Source organism: Anguilla anguilla, chromosome 1, assembly GCF_013347855.1.
Source record: "Anguilla anguilla isolate fAngAng1 chromosome 1, fAngAng1.pri, whole genome shotgun sequence".
NCBI classification, from domain to species: Eukaryota; Metazoa; Chordata; class Actinopteri; order Anguilliformes; family Anguillidae; genus Anguilla; species Anguilla anguilla.
The window spans coordinates 61581270-61601817 of record NC_049201.1 but is presented as its reverse complement, the minus strand read 5'-3'; the positions used below and the strand labels follow the sequence as shown (position 1 = coordinate 61601817).

At 51.7% G+C, this 20548-nt stretch overlaps 1 protein-coding gene across 4 annotated transcripts in view; it reads left to right on the top strand.

Annotated features, from left to right (window-relative positions):
* Positions 1-20548, top strand: part of nbeal2 (neurobeachin-like 2) — a 78620-nt gene that overhangs the window by 36909 nt on the left and 21163 nt on the right. For 3 of the 4 annotated variants that reach the window (XM_035413488.1, XM_035413469.1, XM_035413480.1), the window contains 19 exons: positions 637-720; positions 2009-2107; positions 3220-3842; positions 4140-4272; positions 4735-4854; positions 5303-5645; positions 5800-5882; positions 6347-6439; positions 6656-6827; positions 9080-9213; positions 11643-11802; positions 13606-13705; positions 14527-14680; positions 16395-16550; positions 17517-17676; positions 17809-17897; positions 18286-18876; positions 19120-19298; positions 19774-19930. In XM_035413488.1, coding sequence (XP_035269379.1) covers positions 637-720; positions 2009-2107; positions 3220-3842; positions 4140-4272; positions 4735-4854; positions 5303-5645; positions 5800-5882; positions 6347-6439; positions 6656-6827; positions 9080-9213; positions 11643-11802; positions 13606-13705; positions 14527-14680; positions 16395-16550; positions 17517-17676; positions 17809-17897; positions 18286-18876; positions 19120-19298; positions 19774-19930 — 3630 coding nt within the window. The remainder of the gene's footprint in view (positions 1-636; positions 721-2008; positions 2108-3219; positions 3843-4139; positions 4273-4734; positions 4855-5302; positions 5646-5799; positions 5883-6346; positions 6440-6655; positions 6828-9079; positions 9214-11642; positions 11803-13605; positions 13706-14526; positions 14681-16394; positions 16551-17516; positions 17677-17808; positions 17898-18285; positions 18877-19119; positions 19299-19773; positions 19931-20548) is intronic. The other variant, XM_035413475.1, reaches the window with a different exon arrangement.

The following is a 20548-nucleotide window of genomic DNA, read 5'->3' as shown; positions in this document are numbered from 1 at the left end:
TGATATAAAGTGTTACCACTGCTGGTGTGTGATGGTGCATGTGCATGCTTGGTAATCCATCCATGCTTGTACAACTTGCACTCTTCCAGCGTGGGGAAGGCCACAGTGCATCCTGGGTACCATTCCAATAAATGTTAGGTCGAAGCTTTTTGAGCCTTTGTGATTTTGTGGGTGCTGTTACTTTTCTGGTGTGTGCTGTGCTGTGCTATGATCAATGTGATGTCTGCGGGTTGCTATACCATGTGATGTGCTGTGTGGAATGTTGCTGTAGTAAGCATGCCCTTCTGGCTGCAAAATCATCTGTCCTGTCTGCATGAATGTCGCATGCGCGTGGCGTGTAGTGCCATTCCAAGTGACGTTTACTTTGTAAACGTGTGTGTGCAGGAACTAAGGTACGTGGTCCTTGGGTGGTTGATGGACTCTGGGCTGTGATCCCACAGTCGAATGTGATTTTTCCTAATCCGGGGCCTGTTGTAGTCATACTTTGACCCACCCGTTATTAAAGATGCGAATCTGCAACCCCGTGCGGGTAGTTTGTGGGTCAAAGTTTGCGGAGTACACGGCTTTCTGTCTCTCTTCACCACGGGCTCCTCCCCCAGTCAGTGATGCGTCCTGTTGCCGTGTCCCTCCATGCAGGTGTGGGAACGAGGGTCAGACTCCATTACAGTCCACGCCCTCAGCGTCCTCACGGCTATCATGAGCAACTCCCCCTCCGCCAAGGTATGAGCTCACATCCTCCCTTTCTCCCGCTCCTCCCTTCATCTGGGTTTATCCCTCCCTTCAGCACTCAAGCACGGAGCCAGCGTGCCCTCTATACACACACACACACACACACACACACACACTCATACATACACACACACTCACACACACACACACACACACACACACACACACACACACTCATACACACACACACACACACACACTCATACATACACACACACTCATACACACACACACACTCATACATATACACGCGCACACACACACACACACACTCATACATACACACACACACTCATACATATACATACACACACACACACACACACACTCATACATACACACGCACACACTCATACATACATACATACACACACACACACACACACTCATACATACACACGCACACACTCATACATATACACGCACACACACACACACACACCCTCATACATACACACACACACGCACACACACACCCACACTCATACATACACACGCACACACACACACACACTCATACATACACACACACACTCACACAGACGCGCACGCACACACGCACACACGCATTCACACACTCATATACACACACACGCACACACTCATACACACACACTCATACATACACACGCACACACTCACACACACACACATACAGACACACACGTGCACACACTCGCGTGCGCGCACACACACACGCACACACATTCCTGAAAACTGTGCGGAGTTGGCCCACACCCGAGCTGCAGAGATCTGGGTCTGCTCTCCTGCAGCACTGTGCTTTTACGCAGTTAATCTGTGGCTTAAGCCTTGACTGATTTAATGGTTTAAAGGGAGTAGTGGTTTCATTTTGAGTGATGGGTCAAGGCTTGGCTCCTTGTATTTCACTGTATGCACTTTTCTTCGTTTTGTTTGGGTAACTCCACGTATTAAAACAGGTTTAGTCTGTATCTGTGCAATCCAAAATTTTGTCCAAACATGTTTGCATTTGCATTTGTTTTGGATCTTAAGCAACAGGGAATTTTATCTGCTAGACCTAGAATGCTTAGAGGCTGACACAAGATCTGGATTTGAATTTTGGAAGTATAAATATAACCACAGATTTCCTATTAAGATGAAAAGAAACCGCTGATCAGAATGAAATTAAAAACCATTTTTTCTTTTTTCTTTTATTGTAGTAGTTTACAGTTGGCACATTATTGCTGGCTCTGTCTCAGTCACTCTTACCTGATTAATTGTGTTGGAGTGGATTTCATCTCTTTTTGCTCTTCCACACCAGGAGGTTTTCAAGGAGAGGATTGGTTATTCCCACCTGTTTGACGTGCTGAAAAGCCAGGGTCAGCCAACCAAACGGCTTCTGCAGGAGCTGATGAACATGGTGAGCAGAAGATGGCTGTCAGGCTGGCTGCCCCTTTAAATGCGCATAGGACCACCATCTTCAGAAATCATAAGTGGTTGCCATGTTGTCATTTCATGTGGTGCTTTAATTTGAGTCTAAAATAATTTGTTTTCAAGATGTCAGTAAGCGTTCCTCTAAGTTGAACCTCCCATGAATGTACTCCGTGTGATTTATTATGTACACACTAATTAAATGCCCTTGCATTACTTATTTATAACAGGCATTCAGTATACAGACCAGATAATCCACTTTGTGTTACAAGTTGAAAGCTGTTGACGCTCAGTGTTCTTATGGGCTCATCATAAATCATTTTTGAATATTTATAAAGGGGAGTGGCCAGACAGAACCCAGAAACTGTCTCACTCACGCTCTCTCTCCCTGTCTCTTTCACTCAACCCCTCCCTCTTTCCCTCCTTCTCTCTTGCTCTCACTCTCTCCCTCTCCCTCCTTCTCTCTCTCTTTCTCTTTCCCCCTCTCCCTCCTATTATCTCTCTCTCTCTCTCTCTTTCTCTCTCCCTCTCTCCCTCTCTTTCTCTCTCTCTCCCCTCCATCTCCCTCCTTCTCTCTCTCTTTCTCTTCCCCCCTCTCCCTCCTTCTATCTCTCTCTCTCTCTCCCTCCCTCTCCCTCTCTCTCCCTCCCTCCCCCTCTCTCTCTCTCTCCCTCTCCCTCTCTCTCCCTCCCTCTCTCCCCTCTCTCTCCCCCCTCTCTCTCTCTCCCTCTCTCTCTCTCCCCCCCCCTCCCTCTCTCTCCCCTCTCTCTCTCCCTCTCTCTCCCCTCTCTCTCTCCCTCTCTCTCCCCCTCTCTCTCTCTCCCTCTCTCTCTCTCTCTCTCTCTCTCTCCCTCTCTCTCTCTCTCCCCTCTCTCTCTCCCCTCTCTCTCCCTCTCTCTCCCTCTCTCTCTCTCTCTCTCTCTCTCTCCCTCTCCCTCTCTCTCCCTCCCTCTCTCCCCTCTCTCTCCCCCTCTCTCTCTCTCCCTCTCTCTCTCTCCCCCCCCTCCCTCTCTCTCCCCTCTCTCTCTCCCTCTCTCTCTCTCTCTCTCCTCCCTCTCTCCCCTCTCTCTCCCTCTCCCCCTCTCTCCCCCCCTCTCTCAGGCAGTGGAGGGGCCTCACTCTCACGGCGGGGCTCTGGGGATCGGTAACGACCAGCCGCTGCTCCTGCTGCTGCAGTGGCTCCCGGAGCTGGCCTCCAGGGAGCTGCAGCTGCTGGTGTCGCAGTGGCTGGCGGGCGTGTGCGGCGGCTCGCTGGCCTGCCGGACGGTGGCCGTGGAGGCGGGGCTGGTGGGCGCGCTGCTGAAGGTGCTGGCGGACCCGGCGGCGCTGGACCGGCAGAGCGCCGACGCCCTGCTGGGGCTCCTGCAGGACCTGGGCTCGCTGTCCCTGCGGCCCGAGGAGCTGAAGGGCCTGCTGCGGCTGCTGCGGGCCGAGCAGGGCGCGCACCCCTACTGCGCCCGCATGGTGCGCGTGCTGTCCGCCATGGCCGCCCGCGAGGGCCGCAGCAGCGCCCTGCAGTACTTCGACCTCACGCCCCCCATGGCCGGCATCATGGTGCCCACCGTCCAGCGCTGGCCCGGCAGCGGCTTCGCCTTCCACGCCTGGCTCTGCCTCAACGCCGACTTCCTGCCCAGCGAGCTGGCCCTCCCCACCACGCCCAGCACCCCCACGCCCCCCTCCAGCCCCTGTCTGCCCAAAGGCCTGCGCAGGAGACAGCTGTACAGGTACCAGGAAGAGTGGGGCGGGGTGAGGGGAACGAGTGTGAGGAATAGCTGAGAATGAAGGGAGGGGTTGAGTGGGTTTAGTCTTTAGTCGGCACTTGCACTTCCTGGTACGCATCAGTAATAGGATGCGGAGAGTCACAGAGAAAGAGCAACGTGAGAATGTCTGGCTGATGGTGATGATACTGAAGAACATAATGGTGGTGCCAGTGGGTGTAGAACAGGGGAGATGGGGGATTCTTGTTCGTGGGTATGTTGTGAAGGATCGGACCTGATCAGAGTTCTGTGTCTCCCCGGCAGCTTCTTCACGGACAGCGGCACCGGGTTCGAGGCGTTCTTCACCGCGGAGGGGGTGCTGGTGGTGGCCGTGTGCACTAGGAAGGAATACATGGCGGTCAGCCTTGCGGAACATCCTTTGACAGACTGTGCCTGGGTGAGCTGCAGAGAAAGCGCATGTTTTCCCTCTGAATGGGCCAAAGCTGTTTGCTCCATTTACGCACTGCTGGAGAAAAATTGTTGTGTTAGAGGTTGACATCTTGGGTTCAAGCTGCTGAACACAAGAGGCATTGTCTACGTTGTGTGGTATTTATTCCTCTGCATAAGTGAACACAATGCAAACGCCATACGTCACAGTAAGTAAGAGTGTCTCCTAATTTGACAGCACAGTAAGGTGCAGCGTAGGCCATGAAGCATCGGCCTGTCGAGACCTTCCGTTTCGGCTAGGACAAGGAACAGTGGTGTCTGACTGGTTCACTGTGGGTGTCAGTCAGTCAGTCAGTCAGTCAGTCAGCCAGTCATGTGTGGCCTTGGTAATGGACCGGTGTCTGCACAGCTCATTTTGCACATGTGAGCAGTAATAATGCAGAGTAATGATGTGATGGTTTGTCGTCTCCAGCACTCGGTGGGCGTCGTCCACATTCCCGGGCGCCGCCCTTTCGGCCAGAACCTGGTCACTATATACGTGGACGGAGAGCAGCGCGTGACGGCCCAGCTGCGCTTCCCCTCCTTCAACGAGGTGAGAGAGGCAGGGGGAGCGAGAGAAAGGGGACGGAAGGGAGAGGAGCAGTGGGGAAATCCGGGGACGGAGTGAAGTGTTGGAGTGGGTTTTGCAGGAGGGAGTGGGGTAAAGAGAAAAGTAATGATTGAATGAATTTGACTGAATGTGTTAAGTGGACAAAACAGCTGAAATGAAGGGTTTTCATGGGCTGACGCTCCAAGGATTTGTGTGTATTTGTACATATGGCCTGGGAACTGCTCTTCTTGATGTTGAGTTTCTGTAGCACGGGGCGATTAGCTTCTATAGCAGTGTGATAAATATTAGCTTCTATAGCAGTGTGATAAATATTAGCTTCTATAGGAGAATGATAAATCTTAGCTTCTATAGCAGTATGATAAATATTAGCTTCTATAGCAGTGTGATAAAACTCAGCCATGTTTCTGTCCCGCCTCTTCCTCTCCCCCAGCCTTTCACTTCCTGCTGCATCGGGCTGGCAGGCCAGCGCACCACCACCACCACCACCACCACCCCCACCCTGCTGCTCCCCCCCCAGAGTCCCACGGAGCAGGACTTCCCCGCCCACGCCGCCCCCCTCACCCGCTCGCAGTCTTTCCCCGCCTCCTTCGCTGCCGGCCGCTGGGGCGGCCCCACCCTCCCCTCCTCCCGCGATGCCCCCGTGCAGACCATCCCCGCCGGGCTGCAGGACACCAAGTGGGGCACCCCCACCTCGCTGGAGGGGCTGCTGGGGACCACCTTCATCTGCCACGAGGCCCTGCAGCCGGCTCAGACCCGGACCCTGTACGCCGCAGGTACGGCCCGGCTCCCCATGTGCATCAGGGCTGGCCCAATGCGTCTTCAATACCTCTCTCCTGATAGGGACACTCTGTTCTGGACGGCAGAGCAGATAAGGCAATACCAGGCCCAGGTCAGATCAGATCCTTAGCTTTGCTTTCTCTCCTACAGGCCCCAACCACGTGCCCCTCTTCAAACCAGACGGAGAGCCGTCCGACCTCAACAGCAGGCTGCTGTTGTACTACACTCCTCAGGTAGGGGGCTACTTGTGCATATGGTCAGCTTCCTACATTGGTCTTAGCTGGGTAGGCCATTTTATGGAGAGGATGGGTCATTTCAGTTCTTGAAAGCTCCAGGCTATAATTTGCCCTTTCCCATTGCTAATTGTGTACAATTGCCGTTATTATTTGCCCAGGAAGTCGTATCGGCTGATGCACGAGGTGTAAATTGGGTGATAATTGAAAACAGGAAAAAACAACACTCGCCCTCTAGTGCGGAGATTGAACCCGTTTCATTAACTAAATTCTAATCTCCACACATAACAAATCTCAATACACAGACCTAACCGGAGAGCTCTTCTTGTTTAGGTTAATGTCTTTTGTTTATTGTAAATCACTGGCATAAACAACCATGTGGAAGTTTTCAGTTGCCATTGGCCATGTTTAATCTAACATATGAAATACAATTCCCACACTTGCTTTTGATATTTCCTCTTTAGGCCTTTAAGAATCAGATCTGCTTGGACCTGGCTCCTAACCACCTGTATGATGGGAGACTCACTGGACACAGAGTGGTCAACTGGGACATCAAAGTCAGCTCCCTCCCTGTGTTCTCTCTGTTAGCCTCTGTGTGTCTCTCTCAGCTGTCTCTGTCTTTCACACTACTGCTATTGTCTGTCTACTCGGCTCTGTGTCTCTCTCACCTTTCGCTCTCTTTCACTCTACTGCTGTTCTCTCTGCTAGCTTCTGTGCCTCTCTCTGTGTCTGTGTCACTTCTCACCCCACCCTGTTGTGATTGGTTCTGCTAGGACGTCCTGAACTCCGTGGGCGGGATGGGGGTGCTGCTGCCCCTGCTGGAGCAGCTGTGTGCAGCGGAGCAGGTGGAGCCCCGGAGCCAGGAGACGGCCGACCTGTTGGGGCCAGAGCTCACCTCATCCAGGGGCCCCGCGGGCATGCTGCTGCCCCTGGGAAGGTCCTCCGGTGAGTGGAGCCACAGCAGAATGTGGTGTGAGGGTGCGGCTACAGAGAGGGGCAGTGTGAGGGTGGGGCTACAGAGAGGGGCAGTGTGAGGGTGAGGCCACAGAGAGAAGCAGTGTGGGGGTGGGGCTACAGAGAGGGGCACTGTGAGGGTGGGGCTACAGAGAGGGGCAGTGTGGGGGTGGGGCTACAGAGAGGGGCAGTGTGGGGGTGGGGCTACAGAGAGGGGCAGTGTGGGAGTGGGGCTACAGAGAGGGGCAGTGTGGGGGTGGGGCTACAGAGAGGGGCAGTGTGGGGGTGCGGCTACAGAGAGGGGCAGTGTGGGGGTGGGGCTACAGAGAGGGGCAGTGTGGGGGTGGGGCTACAGAGAGGGGCAGTGTGGGGGTGCGGCTACAGAGAGGGGCAGTGTGGGGGTGGGGCTACAGAGAGGGGCAGTGTGGGGGTGGGGGTGGGCCTACAGAGAGGGGCAGTGTGGGGGTGGGCCTACAGAGAGGGGCAGTGTGGGGATGGGGGTGGGGCTACAGAGAGGGGCAGTGTGGGGGTGGGGGTGGGGCTACAGAGAGGGGCAGTGTGGGGGTGGGGCTACAGAGAGGGGCAGTGTGGGGGTGGAGCTACAGAGAGGGGCAGTGTGGGGATGGGGGTGGGGCTACAGAGAGGGGCAGTGTGGGGATGGGGGTGGGGCTACAGAGAGGCGCAGTGTGGGGGTGGGGCTACAGAGAGGGGCAGTGTGGGGGTGGGGCTACAGAGAGGCGCAGTGTGGGGGTGGGGCTACAGAGAGGGGCAGTATGGGGGTGGGGCTACAGAGAGGCGCAGTGTGGGGGTGGGGCTACAGAGAGGGGCAGTGTGGGGGTGGGGCTACAGAGAGGGGCAGTGTGAGGGTGAGGCCACAGAGAGAAGCAGTGTGGGGGTGGGGCTACAGAGAGGGGCAGTGTGGGGGTGGGGCTACAGAGAGGGGCAGTGTGGGGATGGGGGTGGGGCTACAGAGAGGCGCAGTGTGGGGGTGGGGCTACAGAGAGGGGCAGTGTGGGGGTGGGGCTACAGAGAGGCGCAGTGTGGGGGTGGGGCTACAGAGAGGGGCAGTATGGGGGTGGGGCTACAGAGAGGCGCAGTGTGGGGGTGGGGCTACAGAGAGGGGCAGTGTGGGGGTGGGGCTACAGAGAGGGGCAGTGTGAGGGTGAGGCCACAGAGAGAAGCAGTGTGGGGGTGGGGCTACAGAGAGGGGCAGTGTGGGGGTGGGGCTACAGAGAGGGGCAGTGTGGGGGTGGGGCTACAGAGAGGGGCAGTGTGGGGGTGCGGCTACAGAGAGGGGCAGTGTGGGGGTGGGGCTACAGAGAGGGGCAGTGTGGGGGTGGGGGTGGGCCTACAGAGAGGGGCAGTGTGGGGGTGGGCCTACAGAGAGGGGCAGTGTGGGGATGGGGGTGGGGCTACAGAGAGGGGCAGTGTGGGGGTGGGGGTGGGGCTACAGAGAGGGGCAGTGTGGGGGTGGGGGTGGGGCTACAGAGAGGGGCAGTGTGGGGGTGCGGCTACAGAGAGGGGCAGTGTGGGGGTGGGGCTACAGAGAGGGGCAGTGTGGGGGTGGGGGTGGGCCTACAGAGAGGGGCAGTGTGGGGGTGGGCCTACAGAGAGGGGCAGTGTGGGGATGGGGGTGGGGCTACAGAGAGGGGCAGTGTGGGGGTGGGGGTGGGCCTACAGAGAGGGGCAGTGTGGGGGTGGGGCTACAGAGAGGGGCAGTGTGGGGGTGGGGGTGGGGCTACAGAGAGGGGCAGTGTGGGGGTGGGGCTACAGAGAGGGGCAGTGTGGGGGTGGGGGTGGAGCTACAGAGAGGCGCAGTGTGGGGGTGGGGCTACAGAGAGGCGCAGTGTGGGGGTGGGCTACAGAGAGGCGCAGTGTGGGGGTGGGGCTACAGAGAGGGGCAGTGTGGGGGTGGGGCTACAGAGAGGGGCAGTGTGGGGGTGGGGCTACAGAGAGGGGCAGTGTGGGGGTGGGGCTACAGAGAGGGGCAGTGTGAGGGTGGGGCTACAGAGAGGGGCAGTGTGGGGGTGGGGCTACAGAGAGGGGCAGTGTGGGGGTGGGGCTACAGAGAGGGGCAGTGTGGGGGTGCGGCTACAGAGAGGGGCAGTGTGGGGGTGGGGCTACAGAGAGGGGCAGTGTGGGGGTGGGACTACAGAGAGGGGCAGTGTGTGAGTGTGCTCATACACACAGAGGTGAGTGAGTGGCCATTGGCTCAGAGGACTGACGGATGCCCTGTCTCTCAGAGGGACGTCTGGAGAAGAACAGTGTGGCAGCCTTTCTGCTGATGGTGAAGAACCTGCTGAGGCATCATCCCGTCAACCAGGAGAGCCTGCTGCACTGCCACGGGCCCACCATTATCGGACACATGCTCAGCAAGGTAGAACACGCACACATGCACACACACATGCGCACACGCACGCATACGCACACACACGCATACGCACACGCACACGCACACACAGGCATGCACGCACGCACGCACGCACACATATCCAGTACACACCAATCAGATTTCTTCACTTAAGTCACCCGTGAAATCTGGGAAGGTATGCGTACATTTCTCTCTCATATACATTTGTGTAGCCCAGTATCACTGGTTGGGTATGACAGTGGAAAACCAGAGTCTTCTCAGTGAAGACTGCTGCATAGTTTGTCTGTGGAGAGGCGAAATCTGTAGCTGGATGCAAAGGTGACCTCAGCCAAGATCGAAACGCAGTCGAACACGGCGCCACAAACAAAACGTTTGTGCTGTATGTATACACGCTGTGGCTTCAAACTGTTCATTTAGTGACCCTCCACGCCATTGGGGGGCGCCGATTAAGATTCTGTGGTTCTAATAACCACGGGAAACATGAAAGTGAAAGCATTTTACACATCAAAGCTTCAGCAGATGGGAGATGATTTTGAAGTTGCTTTTAGTGCTGCAAAAATATGAGAAGAAGGTATGTTTGTTCGCTCAATCGGAAGAGGAGGCGGGACGGATAGTACGACGGTGAAGTTTTCCCACAAAGCAGTGCGGCCGCCCGTGCGATATTTTGGACTAATTGCAGGCGGTGTGGGAGCTTCTCCGCTAGTTCGGCCAGTAGGGATGTGCACACCTCCGGGGGGCAGAATCAGTGCAGTTTCTTCTCCAAAAACGCGTCATTTTCCATCGGTTTCTTTCCGCAGCGAGCGTGCACTCAGCTCGAGCACGACTCAGCAGATTCAGCCTCCGATCACAGCACTCAAACAGGAAGTGCACAAGATAAAGAGCGTGACGGGCACAGATATTATCCAAGACAATGCTGAGTCAAACCACCTATAACTGTACAAAAAGGACACCATTCTTACCTACCTTTTTAATTTCAGGCATGTACATGTTTTTGCATTACTAGTGCTGTATTACTGTTGCATTTCTGTATCATACAGATCTGATTTACATAAGAGTGCCTAGAGCCCAGCCCAGAACTGAGCGCTGGCCATTACGCTCACATACTGACAGACACACATACATAAACATGTGACTACACGCATTTGTAGAGAACGGAAGGGTGGACGGGAGGCCAGCAGGACATGGTTGTGTTTGTGAGCATAAGGTGGGGCATCCTGTGAGGAAGGCCTGTGCTTACAATCTCACACAATCAAGAGTCTCCCACCACTCTCTCTGTATCTTTCACATACACACACACACACACACACACACACATGCATACACACACAGGCGAGCATGTGCGCACACATGTGTACGCACACACTCGTGCACACATAGACAGATTCACATTCTTCTTGTGAAAACACGTACATTCGAGATGCTAAAAGTCAACAGTTTCACACAAATCAACGACGATCTCAAAATCTCTGTCACGCATACACACACTTGCACGTGCCTGTGCATATAGTCCACGGCCTTACTCATGGATGCACATGCAACAGCCTCACACTCTCAGAATACTCACACACGCCTTCATAGACACTTACTTAATTCTCCCTTTGCTCTGTGATTCTCTGTGGCAGGTGCCCTGTGGTCTGAGTGACTGTGATTCTCTGTCTGGTGTTCTGTGTTCTGAGTGACTGTGTTTCTCTGTGCCAGGTGTCCTGTGTTCTGAGTTACTGTGTTTCTCTGTGCCAGGTGCCATGTGTTCTGAGTGACTGTGTTTCTCTGTGCCAGGTGCCCTATGTTCTGAGTGACTGTGTTTCTCTGTCTGGTGTTCTGTGTTCTGAGTGACTGTGTTTCTCTGTGCCAGGTGCCCTGTGTTCTGAGTGACTGTGTTTCTCTGTCTGGTGTTCTGTGTTCTGAGTGACTGTGTTTCTCTGTGCCAGGTGCCCTGTGTTCTGAGTTAATGTGTTTCTCTGTGCCAGGTGCCCTATGTTCTGAGTGACTGTGTTTCTCTGTGCCAGGTGCCCTGTGTTCTGAGTGACTGTGTTTCTCTGTGCCAGGTGCCCTGTGTTCTGAGTGACTGCGTTTCTCTGTGCCAGGTGCCCTGTGTTCTGAGTGACCGTGTTTCTCTGTGGCAGGTGCCCTATGTTCTGAGTGACTGTGTTTCTCTGTATCAGGTGCTCTGTGTGCTGAGTGACTGTGTTTTTCTGTGCCAGGTGCCCTGTGTTCTGAGTGACCGTGTTTCTCTGTGCCAAGTGCCCTGTGTTCTGAGTGACTGTGTTTCTCTGTGGCAGGTGCCCTGTGTTCTGAGTGACTGTGTTTCTCTGTGGCAGGTGCCCTATGTTCTGAGTGACTGTGTTTCTCTGTGCCAGATGCCCTGTGTTCTGAGTGACTGTGTTTCTCTGTGCCAGGTGCCCTGTGTTCTGAGTGACTGTGTTTCTCTGTGCCAGGTGCCCAGCTCCATGATGGACATGAGTGTGCTGATGGCGTGTCAGTGCCTGCTGGAGCAGGTGTCCAGTGAGGGGAACAGCTCGCTGCTCTCCCAGCTGCACCAGCACCTGCTCTTTGACTTCCGCATCTGGAGCAGCTGCCACTTCGCCGTGTGCCTCAGTAAGAGACGCCATTCTCTCTTCTTCCAATTACACCTCCGCAATTTATGCACTCACATTGTACTTCTTATCAGTGTTGGGATCACATTTGAATAAGGGCTTAAAATATGTTATGAACACGGCTGCATCGGTTTTACTGTGCAGGGCAAAGTGTTTATGTACTCCAAAAAAAAAAGAAAGGATATGGACAATGCTTTAGCAGCATGGAATGCACTCTGTCCCCGCAGGCATAGGAGCTTAAATGTCTGCGCTATTGTGCACTTTAAAGAACTTTTGAAAGCAAATATGAATCTGTGTTCAGTGGCAATCTTCCGGATTGTTTGTCATTGTGTCAGCCAAGGTTATCCCCGAGCCTGCGTTTAGAGCTTTTTTTTTTTTAACACAATGGCTAAAACACCCTTTTCATGAGCCCTTTGCTCCAGCCCTCTGTAAACATTGCTGTCTTTGTACTTCATTTTTCTGCATCAGTTATGCTTTGAATGCTGGAATTGTGTTGTCAGGATTTCAGTGGTCCTTGAAAATATTTGAAAGTGCATCCCGGCGAGTGAAGGAACAGTAGTCACATGTCCCACTGTGCTTAAACATTCAAGGAAAAATGCAAAAGACAAGCAAAATGCCCCCATCTTATTGCCTCTTACTATCAAGTCTTGCAATATTGGTTGAGCTCATATTGCATAGACATTGGACCGCTCACCACTTTGTTCCTTAATACCTCTGATTGGATAAAGTTAGTTTATTTCTGAGATGTTTTGATATTATTTCAGGTTTAGTGTATGTTTTCAATTTTCTCAGACAGTTTGTATGTGCTGTGAAGGATATTTTGGATATAGAAGTTTGTGACTATCACCCTGCTTCACCTTGGTTAGTACAGGGGCTTTGGGGTTCTTGGTAAAAGCAAGAAACTATACTTCAAGTAACTCCAAAGCAGCTTGTGCAGTAATATGTCCAGGTGCTATAAGAATAGATTAATTTTATAACATGGATTCACACTTACGTGAACATAAATATCAGTTTTCATATTGTGCAAGTGCTTCTTGCCTTGAGCTTTCCACGTCTCTGGTTGCATGCACCATCGCGCATAGTTCCACCCAAAAATAAGATTATCATTTTTCTGAGGTCAGGTAAAATGCATGATACGCACGCATACAACCTCTGGCACAATGTCACAGTTCAAACCGCTTTTACTTTGAGTGGATTATCTTTCTTTAGACCGTAAACCCCCCGGAGGCTCCATACCGCTCACAGTAAAGATGGCAGGTGGCAGAAACTTCTGTTTCCCTCATCACATACCATCTGGGCACATTTACAACGTACATGAAAACTGAAATATCAAAAAAATCCCAGAAAGTAAACTATCCCTTTTTATGTCGATGTAGTATTATCACTCAAAATGTCTGTCCATCAAAAATAGTAACCAAATACAGCTCAAATATAGCCCTGACTACCTATGAAATTATGCATATAGCCTTACAATGCCATTGGAAACCATGGAAAATGGAAATCTGATTTGACCGGAAAGCCTGAACCATTTGACCCTGAACCATTTTACATTGTGTCCTTGTGTAACATTAAAATGAGCATATTCTGAGAAATGGTGCTTCTGATGAATGTTAATGAGACGCAGTTACGCTGAGAATGATAATCATTTGTACGGTATAATTGACGATAATGACAGCTGGGAACCATTAGAGTAATGACCCATTGTTGCATACCGGTTTCACCGGAGGACATTCTTTCATGTGACACACCTGCCCATTGATTCAGTTGAAGTCCTCCACCTGTTTTCCTGACTCTGTGCCTGCAGGCCATGTGCAGAACCTGACTGCTGCCATCAAGGAGAAGCAGCGCAGCCGCAGGAAGTACGGAGTGCAGTACATCCTGGACTCCATCCGCACGCATTACAGGTGAGCAGAGACTGGGGACCACCGGGAGAGTGGGTATGCAGGAGAGAGAGCGCAGGAGAGAGTGAGTATGCAGGAGAGAGAGCGCAGGAGAGAGTGAGTATGCAGGAGAGAGCACAGGAGAGAGTGAGTATGCAGGAGAGAGAGTGCAGGAGAGAGTGAGTATGCAGGAGAGAGAGTGCAGGAGAGAGTGGGTATGCAGGAGAGAGAGCGCAGGAGAGTGAGTATGCAGGAGAGAGAGCGCAGGAGAGAGTGAGTATGCAGGAGAGAGCGCGCAGGACAGAGTGAGTATGCAGGAGAGAGAGTGCAGGAGAGAGTGAGTATGCAGGAGAGAGAGTGCAGGAGAGAGTGAGTATGCAGGAGAGAGAGCGCAGGAAAGAGTGAGTATGCAGGAGAGAGCACAGGAGAGTGAGTATGCAGGAGAGGGAGCGCAGGAGAGACTGAGTATGCAGGAGAAAGAGCACAGGAGAGAGTGAATATGCAGGAGGGTGGGAAGGCTGGAGAGAGTGAGCATAGAGATAGAGCTGTCAAATGACAGGTTTTTGTGGTTTCCATAATGTTTTACTATGGAATGTGTGCTCCAATAGGATATTTTTCAGCACTCAAGTCATGGTTGCCTGATTGGTGCTAAAATAGTTTTTGCTTGTTTGGTGGATCTAACACTTTCAGATTCTTTTTTGATATATTAAATAATCAGGCATGCATATTTGTGTGTGTGTGTGTGTATGTGTGTGTGCACGTGTGACTGTGTGCATGCGTGTGGGTGTGCATGCGTGTGTGCATGTGTACGTGTGTGCGTGCATGCCGGATTGCGTGTGTTTCAGTGTGGAGAAAGACGGCAGTCCTCTCTCAGAAGAACTGCAGACAGTGCAGACCTCTCTCTTCTTGCTGCTCAAGGACTTCCTGCTGAAGCCCCTGTCGCCTGAGGAGCTGCAGAGTTTACTGGCCTACACCATCACTGTGGGGGAAGAGCGACAGGTGCCTTACCGTACTTCCTATTAGCTCTTACTGCAACTCGGGACAGCCCATTTCCAACTTCCATTGCCAGGTTTGAAGGGACAATTACATACAGATGTCAAAACTTTTCAGCAGATATTTGTTGGTGCACTAAAAGCCATTTACATACCTGCAAACTAGTCGCTTTTCGGCGAAATTCGCCGTTTTGAATCCAAAATAGGTCATTTGTGTGATTTGTGTAGATCCGATGAGTTTTTGAAATGGGGGGGGGAGGTTCGCCACAAAAGGTTTTCGCCACAATCAGTTACTAGTAATGAGCCAATAACTGTTGCACCACCGCCGTTTGTGGTGTTCACTCGCTGGGTGATGCTGTCATTCCCCGGCCGTGAAGACTGCCTAACTTGTTTACATTTAGGACAGATGTGGCTCGTGGCTAAATCTATCCGTTTCCGTTGCAGCACTTGCGACACAAGCAATATTGGTAGCGCTGTCCTAAAATTTATTCTTACCATGAAGAGTGCCTGATCCGCAACCGTAGTAGCCTAATACATGTGTTAACACTAAATTTTACGACAACACTAGCTAACCTTTCGAAAGTCACGTTAAACAAGTAGAAATTAACGTCATCGGCGGTGACCAAGTATTTTAATAATGGATTTGCAGGCGCGGATTTCGAATTATTTGTATTCTTGTAGACCATTAAGAGCAATGGAGAAGAGCCAACATCCTAATTGTCAAATTGTCTGTACCCACCGCTTACAGCAAAGTGCTATTTTTGGCTGGATCGCAATAGCGGGGCAGTCCTCAAAACCTGCTAGAGCTGAAAAATGAGCAGACAGAAAATCCCTTAAACTGATTAACGTTAATATTGGTGTCAACTTGTTGTTAATTATTGTGCTTGATTAGAAATGACATATTACTAAATATGATAGGGACAGTTCTCCTCAATTAGTTTAGACGAGAAAAAGATTATATTTGTGTCGCAAAATTGTTCACATTTCAATCGACATTAGCATATTAAAAACCGGATAAACGTACACACTGCCGAAAATGTTCATGGCAAAGATCTGGAATACGCAGATTTTGTCATTCGAACGAGCACAGGTTAGATGGCATTTGTGAGTTTATAATTTATTTTGAATTTATTTGATCTTTATAGCATGGCGTGTCGAAGGAAACTGTGTTTATCTACAGTTGAATTATTCAGATCGTGGGCAGACTTGTTAATCAAGGAAAATGATTGAAAGTCAAGACTAATAATCAGGGGAAGTTTTCTGCCTCCCTGATTTTCAGCTCAGCAGCCACCACTGTGCCTTAAGTTAAACTGTCAGCACTAGTCAGTTAAATAATGTGTGTAATAGAACACCTTGCCACACCATATTGCCACTATAAAAACTCTCTCTCTTTCTCTCTCTCCCTCTACCAAAATATAACATAAGCTGTATTTTCCATTTGTTTTGTCAGTTGTTGTGCATATTGTGTATTTGTTTTGTTTGATCAACTTTATTGTATAGTGGATGCAATACATGCTAAAATCTACTGTAAATCCACATTTTAAAGCTGATATATAAAAAATTTTCTTCCCGGGGGAAGAATGCCCCCGGACCCCCTAGGGGGTTTGAATCTTTGTCACCTTTTTCACCCCTTATGAGTTTGCAGGTCTGCATTTAAATCTAAAGAGACGCCCTGTCCCCCCCTGTCCCCCCCCTCCCTGGCTCCCGGTGGTCCGTCCCAGGTGCTGAAGGCGCTGGAAATCTTGCACAGTCTCCTGCGCAGCAGTCCTCCTCGGGAGCAGGTGGTCACGGTGCTGCTGGACTGGGGCGTGGAGCAGCTCTACTGCCTGCTCTTCAAAAGCAACTACGGGGACGAGGTCCGGGAGTGGGTGTTCCGGGTGAGTCCCGACCCAGGCCCCCTGCGTCTCACTGGCCCGCTGGACCTGAACTCCACTGCCACCCCCTGCACTCCCCTGTGTCTGCCCGCGGTCAGGCCACACCCAGGCCCCCGCTTGGCTCGACTCTTACCCAACATGGCCCTCTACAGTTAAAGGGGCAGTTCACCCAAAAATAAAACGAAGCTACATTTACACTTACCCGACTTGGGGTGCTGTTTTTCCTTCTGAATATTTTTGTGGAGATTTGACGAGATGATCTTGGTATCTGCTGCAGCTCGCCCTGATAAAGCGGACCTCAGAGGGACAAGACTTTTGTGGCTCCAAAACCTTGTTTTGCGTCACTTTATCGTTGTTGACACTGAGCTCCAGAATCCTGGCGTGCATTGGTTGACATTTACAGATATACACGGTTGGCATATTTCGGTGGAAAGTAGTTTTTGATTAAACTGTGCGCAATAAAGTCTGTAGCTGTTTGTGAGTAACCATGGTATTGTATTTATAGAGATGTTTGCTGTTGAGTTTTTTTAATGTACATTTTTGGCGCTTTGAAAAAAACCTTGTCTCATTGTGTGGTCCATTGTATCGGGGTCAGCTGCAGAAGATATCTAGAAAACTTGTCTTAGACAAATCTTAGCAAAACTATCTGGATGGAGAAATAGCACCCTGGATAAGTGGAAATGCAGCTTTATTTTATTTTTGGGTGAACTGCTCCTTTATCTTCCTTCACATTCTGATATAATCCTTCTCACAGTGATTATTCTTTGTGTTTGTTGTCCTCAAGGGCTTACTGCTTGGCCCAGTTTTATTCAATATTTACTTGAATCCTCTTTTGGTTTGTCATTTGCGGGTCTTGGCTTTGTCATGCCGTCTTGCGTGCTTGTCATTTTCCTGAGACCAGCAGGAGTTTTTCTCCTGACTTGAGAAAGACGTGTTATGATGACTTTCTCCCGGTCCTTCATGCCTCAGATCCTTTACAAGGTGCTGAAGAGCGAGGGCGTGTCGGAGAAGAGCAAACAGCGCGTCAAGCTGAGGGACTCCGGCTACCTGGGGCTGGTGTGTTTCCTAGGAGACATCCCCGCCACCTCGACTACCATACGCAGCCTCTTTGAGCAGATCCTCGCAACAGGTAATCCTGGAGGGGGAGGAGGACAGGACGGGAGACGGGGTGACTGTGAGAGGTGAAGGGCGGTGTAGCATAGCGGCGCGTGTTGTGCTGGAGTCTCTGAAGGGCCGTTCCCTGCTCCTCTCCCCCTCTCAGAGCCGATCCTGAATTCGCGGGACCTGCTGGCTGTGGCGTACCTGTCCCACCGCGCAGAGCTGGCTGTGCGTCTGGACATCTGCCGCAAGGTGAGCCGCTGCGCAGGCAGACTGCCTCGCACTGAAGACAGACGCTGTCGCACGAAAACGGCCTTTTCCTGCCTTTCAGAGAGACTGTCCATCCATGCTGCTTCTCCCTCCCCCTGCTGTCTGTCTCTCTTCCACTCTCTCGCTCCATCTTTCTCTCTCTATCTTTCTTTCCTTCTTTATTTCTCCTCTCCATCTTTCTCTCTGTCTCTGTCTTTCTCCATCTCTGTATTTCTCTCGCTCTCTCACTCCTTCTCTCTCTCTCTCTCTCTCTCTCCCTCTCTCGCTTTCTCACTCACTCTCTGTCTCTCTCTGTCTCACTCACTCTCTGTCTCTCCCTGTGTCTCTCACTCACTCACTCAGTCAATCTCTCTCTCTCTCTCTGGCGCAGCTCTTCCACCTGATCCACTTTGGAGGGGACAATGTGAAGCAGCTGGCCCGACAGCCTGGCTGGCAGGACATCTTGACCAAGCTGTATGTGAAGGAGTCCTACAGGTCCCACGCCAACAGCCAATCAGAATTCAGCCCTCTCAACTCCCTGGATCTGCCTCCGTCGCGGCCCCCGCTCAAGAGACAGGACAGCATTCTGCTGGAGGAGGGGTACAGGGAGATCTTCCAGCCCTACTCCTCACAGGAAGAGGAAGAGGAGGACTTTAAGTCCATTGATTCAACAGAGCAGGGAAGCCACTCGTCATCTCTGTCCAACGCAGTGGACATCCCCATGACCCCCCGTGAGGATGAGGGAATGTACTACCCCCTCTCCCCCTTTGAGCTGGACGTCAGTGGGATGGGCCAACCGGGGTCCGCTCCCGGCAACCACACTGGCAGCCAGTCGGACACGCCCTCCCCTCTGGATTCCATGCGCCCCTTCCCTGGGATTCGCACCAGAAAGAGCTCCAGCCTGTCCAATGTGCTGAGTGACACCAGCTACGGCACAGACCCGCCCCCTGGAGACAACATCTCCAACACGTCCAACCCCCAGGTATAGGCGAATCAACCAATCTGTCCATTTTGGCCCAAGGTAACTTTGCCTACTTGCCATATTAAATGGCCCCAAACAGGAAGTAGCTTGCACTTACTGCAAGATAGGCATGACCTGCCCATTAAGTTCCATTTGTCTTACAGTCTGTGCACATTGCTTTGCATCTCCGCTGTAGAAGTGTGAGCGGGCTGGCGCTCTTATCGGTCTGTCTGTGTTGTGATGCGTCTGTGGCTCCGCCCCCAGCAGGCCCCGGAGGAGGAGCTGTGTAACGTGCTGACCAACATTGTGTTCTCGGTGATGTGGAGCGGCGCGGAGGGCAGCGAGGACGCCGTGTGGCGGGAGCGGGGGCAGGTCTTCTCTGTGCTCACCAAGCTGGGCTCCTCCTGCCAGCTGGTCCGCCCGCCGGACGACATCAAACGCAGGTCAGGAAGGCCGCCGCCCCCCGGTCTGCCCTCAGATTTTAAACCGTAGATGTGTTTCCATCTGCAAACGATCCCTCTGAGTACATGCTTTATTTCACATGTACTCATTAGTGGTCTGTCAGAGTGGCTCCAACCACCACTCTGTCCCCAGATTGCTCCTCTTACTCCAGAAGATAAGAATACAAAATCTATGATGAAAATAACCCCAACAATTCCTATTAATTCATAATAAAAATATATTTTTTAAAATATTCAATTAAATAGTATTTTGAATCGCTTGTTTACCAGTTCGATAAAAATCCTGAATGAGAAAAGTACTCGCAAAGAAAATCCAAAAATATAGGCTACCTAAATATGTATGATGCGTATCTGTGAACTCCAGCGAAAGCCCGCTGCAGGAGCCTCCAGTCTCAATGTGCAGATGTGTTTCTGTGAGGTAGCGATGTCGCCCAAGCCGTTTGTCTCCCCCGCGCAGCCTGCTGGAGATGATGCTGGAGTCCTCGCTGTCCGACCTGCGGGACTCCCAGGGGGCCGTGCAGTCGCACTGCCCCAGCCTGGTGCGCCTCCTGCGCCTGCTGCAGGACTTCCTGTTTGCGGAGGGCACGGACAACCAGGCCCTGTGGAGCGAGAAGGTGAGAGGGACGCTCACCGCCGTGCCCCCTGTTGCTCTGGGTGCCGGCCACTTCGGTTTGGTCCATGTCTGTGGGGGCATAAAATGTGCTGGCTTGTTCTTGATTTCTGGAGAGAGATGAAGGAGTTCAGAGGGTGTTAATGTGCTGGTGTGTTTCAGATAAATTTGGGGTGATAATGTGCTGGTGTGTTTCAGATAAATTTGGGGTGATAATGTGCTGGTGTGTTTCAGATAAATTTGGGGTGATAATGTGCTGGTGTGTTTCAGATAAATTTGGGGTGATAATGTGCTGGTGTGTTTCAGATAATGTTAAGGTGATAATGTGCTGGTGTGTTTCAGATAATTTTAGGGTGATAATGTGCTATAATGTGCTGGTGTGTTTCAGATAATTTTAGGGTGATAATGTGCTATAATGAGCTGGTGTGTTTCAGATCTTTGAGGGGTTGATAATGTGCTATAATGTGCTGGTGTGTTTCAGATCTTTGAGGGGCTGATAATGTGCTATAATGTGCTGGTGTGTTTCAGATCTTTGAGGGGCTGATAATGTGCTATAATGTGCTGGTGTGTTTCAGATCTTTGAGGGGCTGATAATGTGCTATAATGTGCTGGTGTGTTTCAG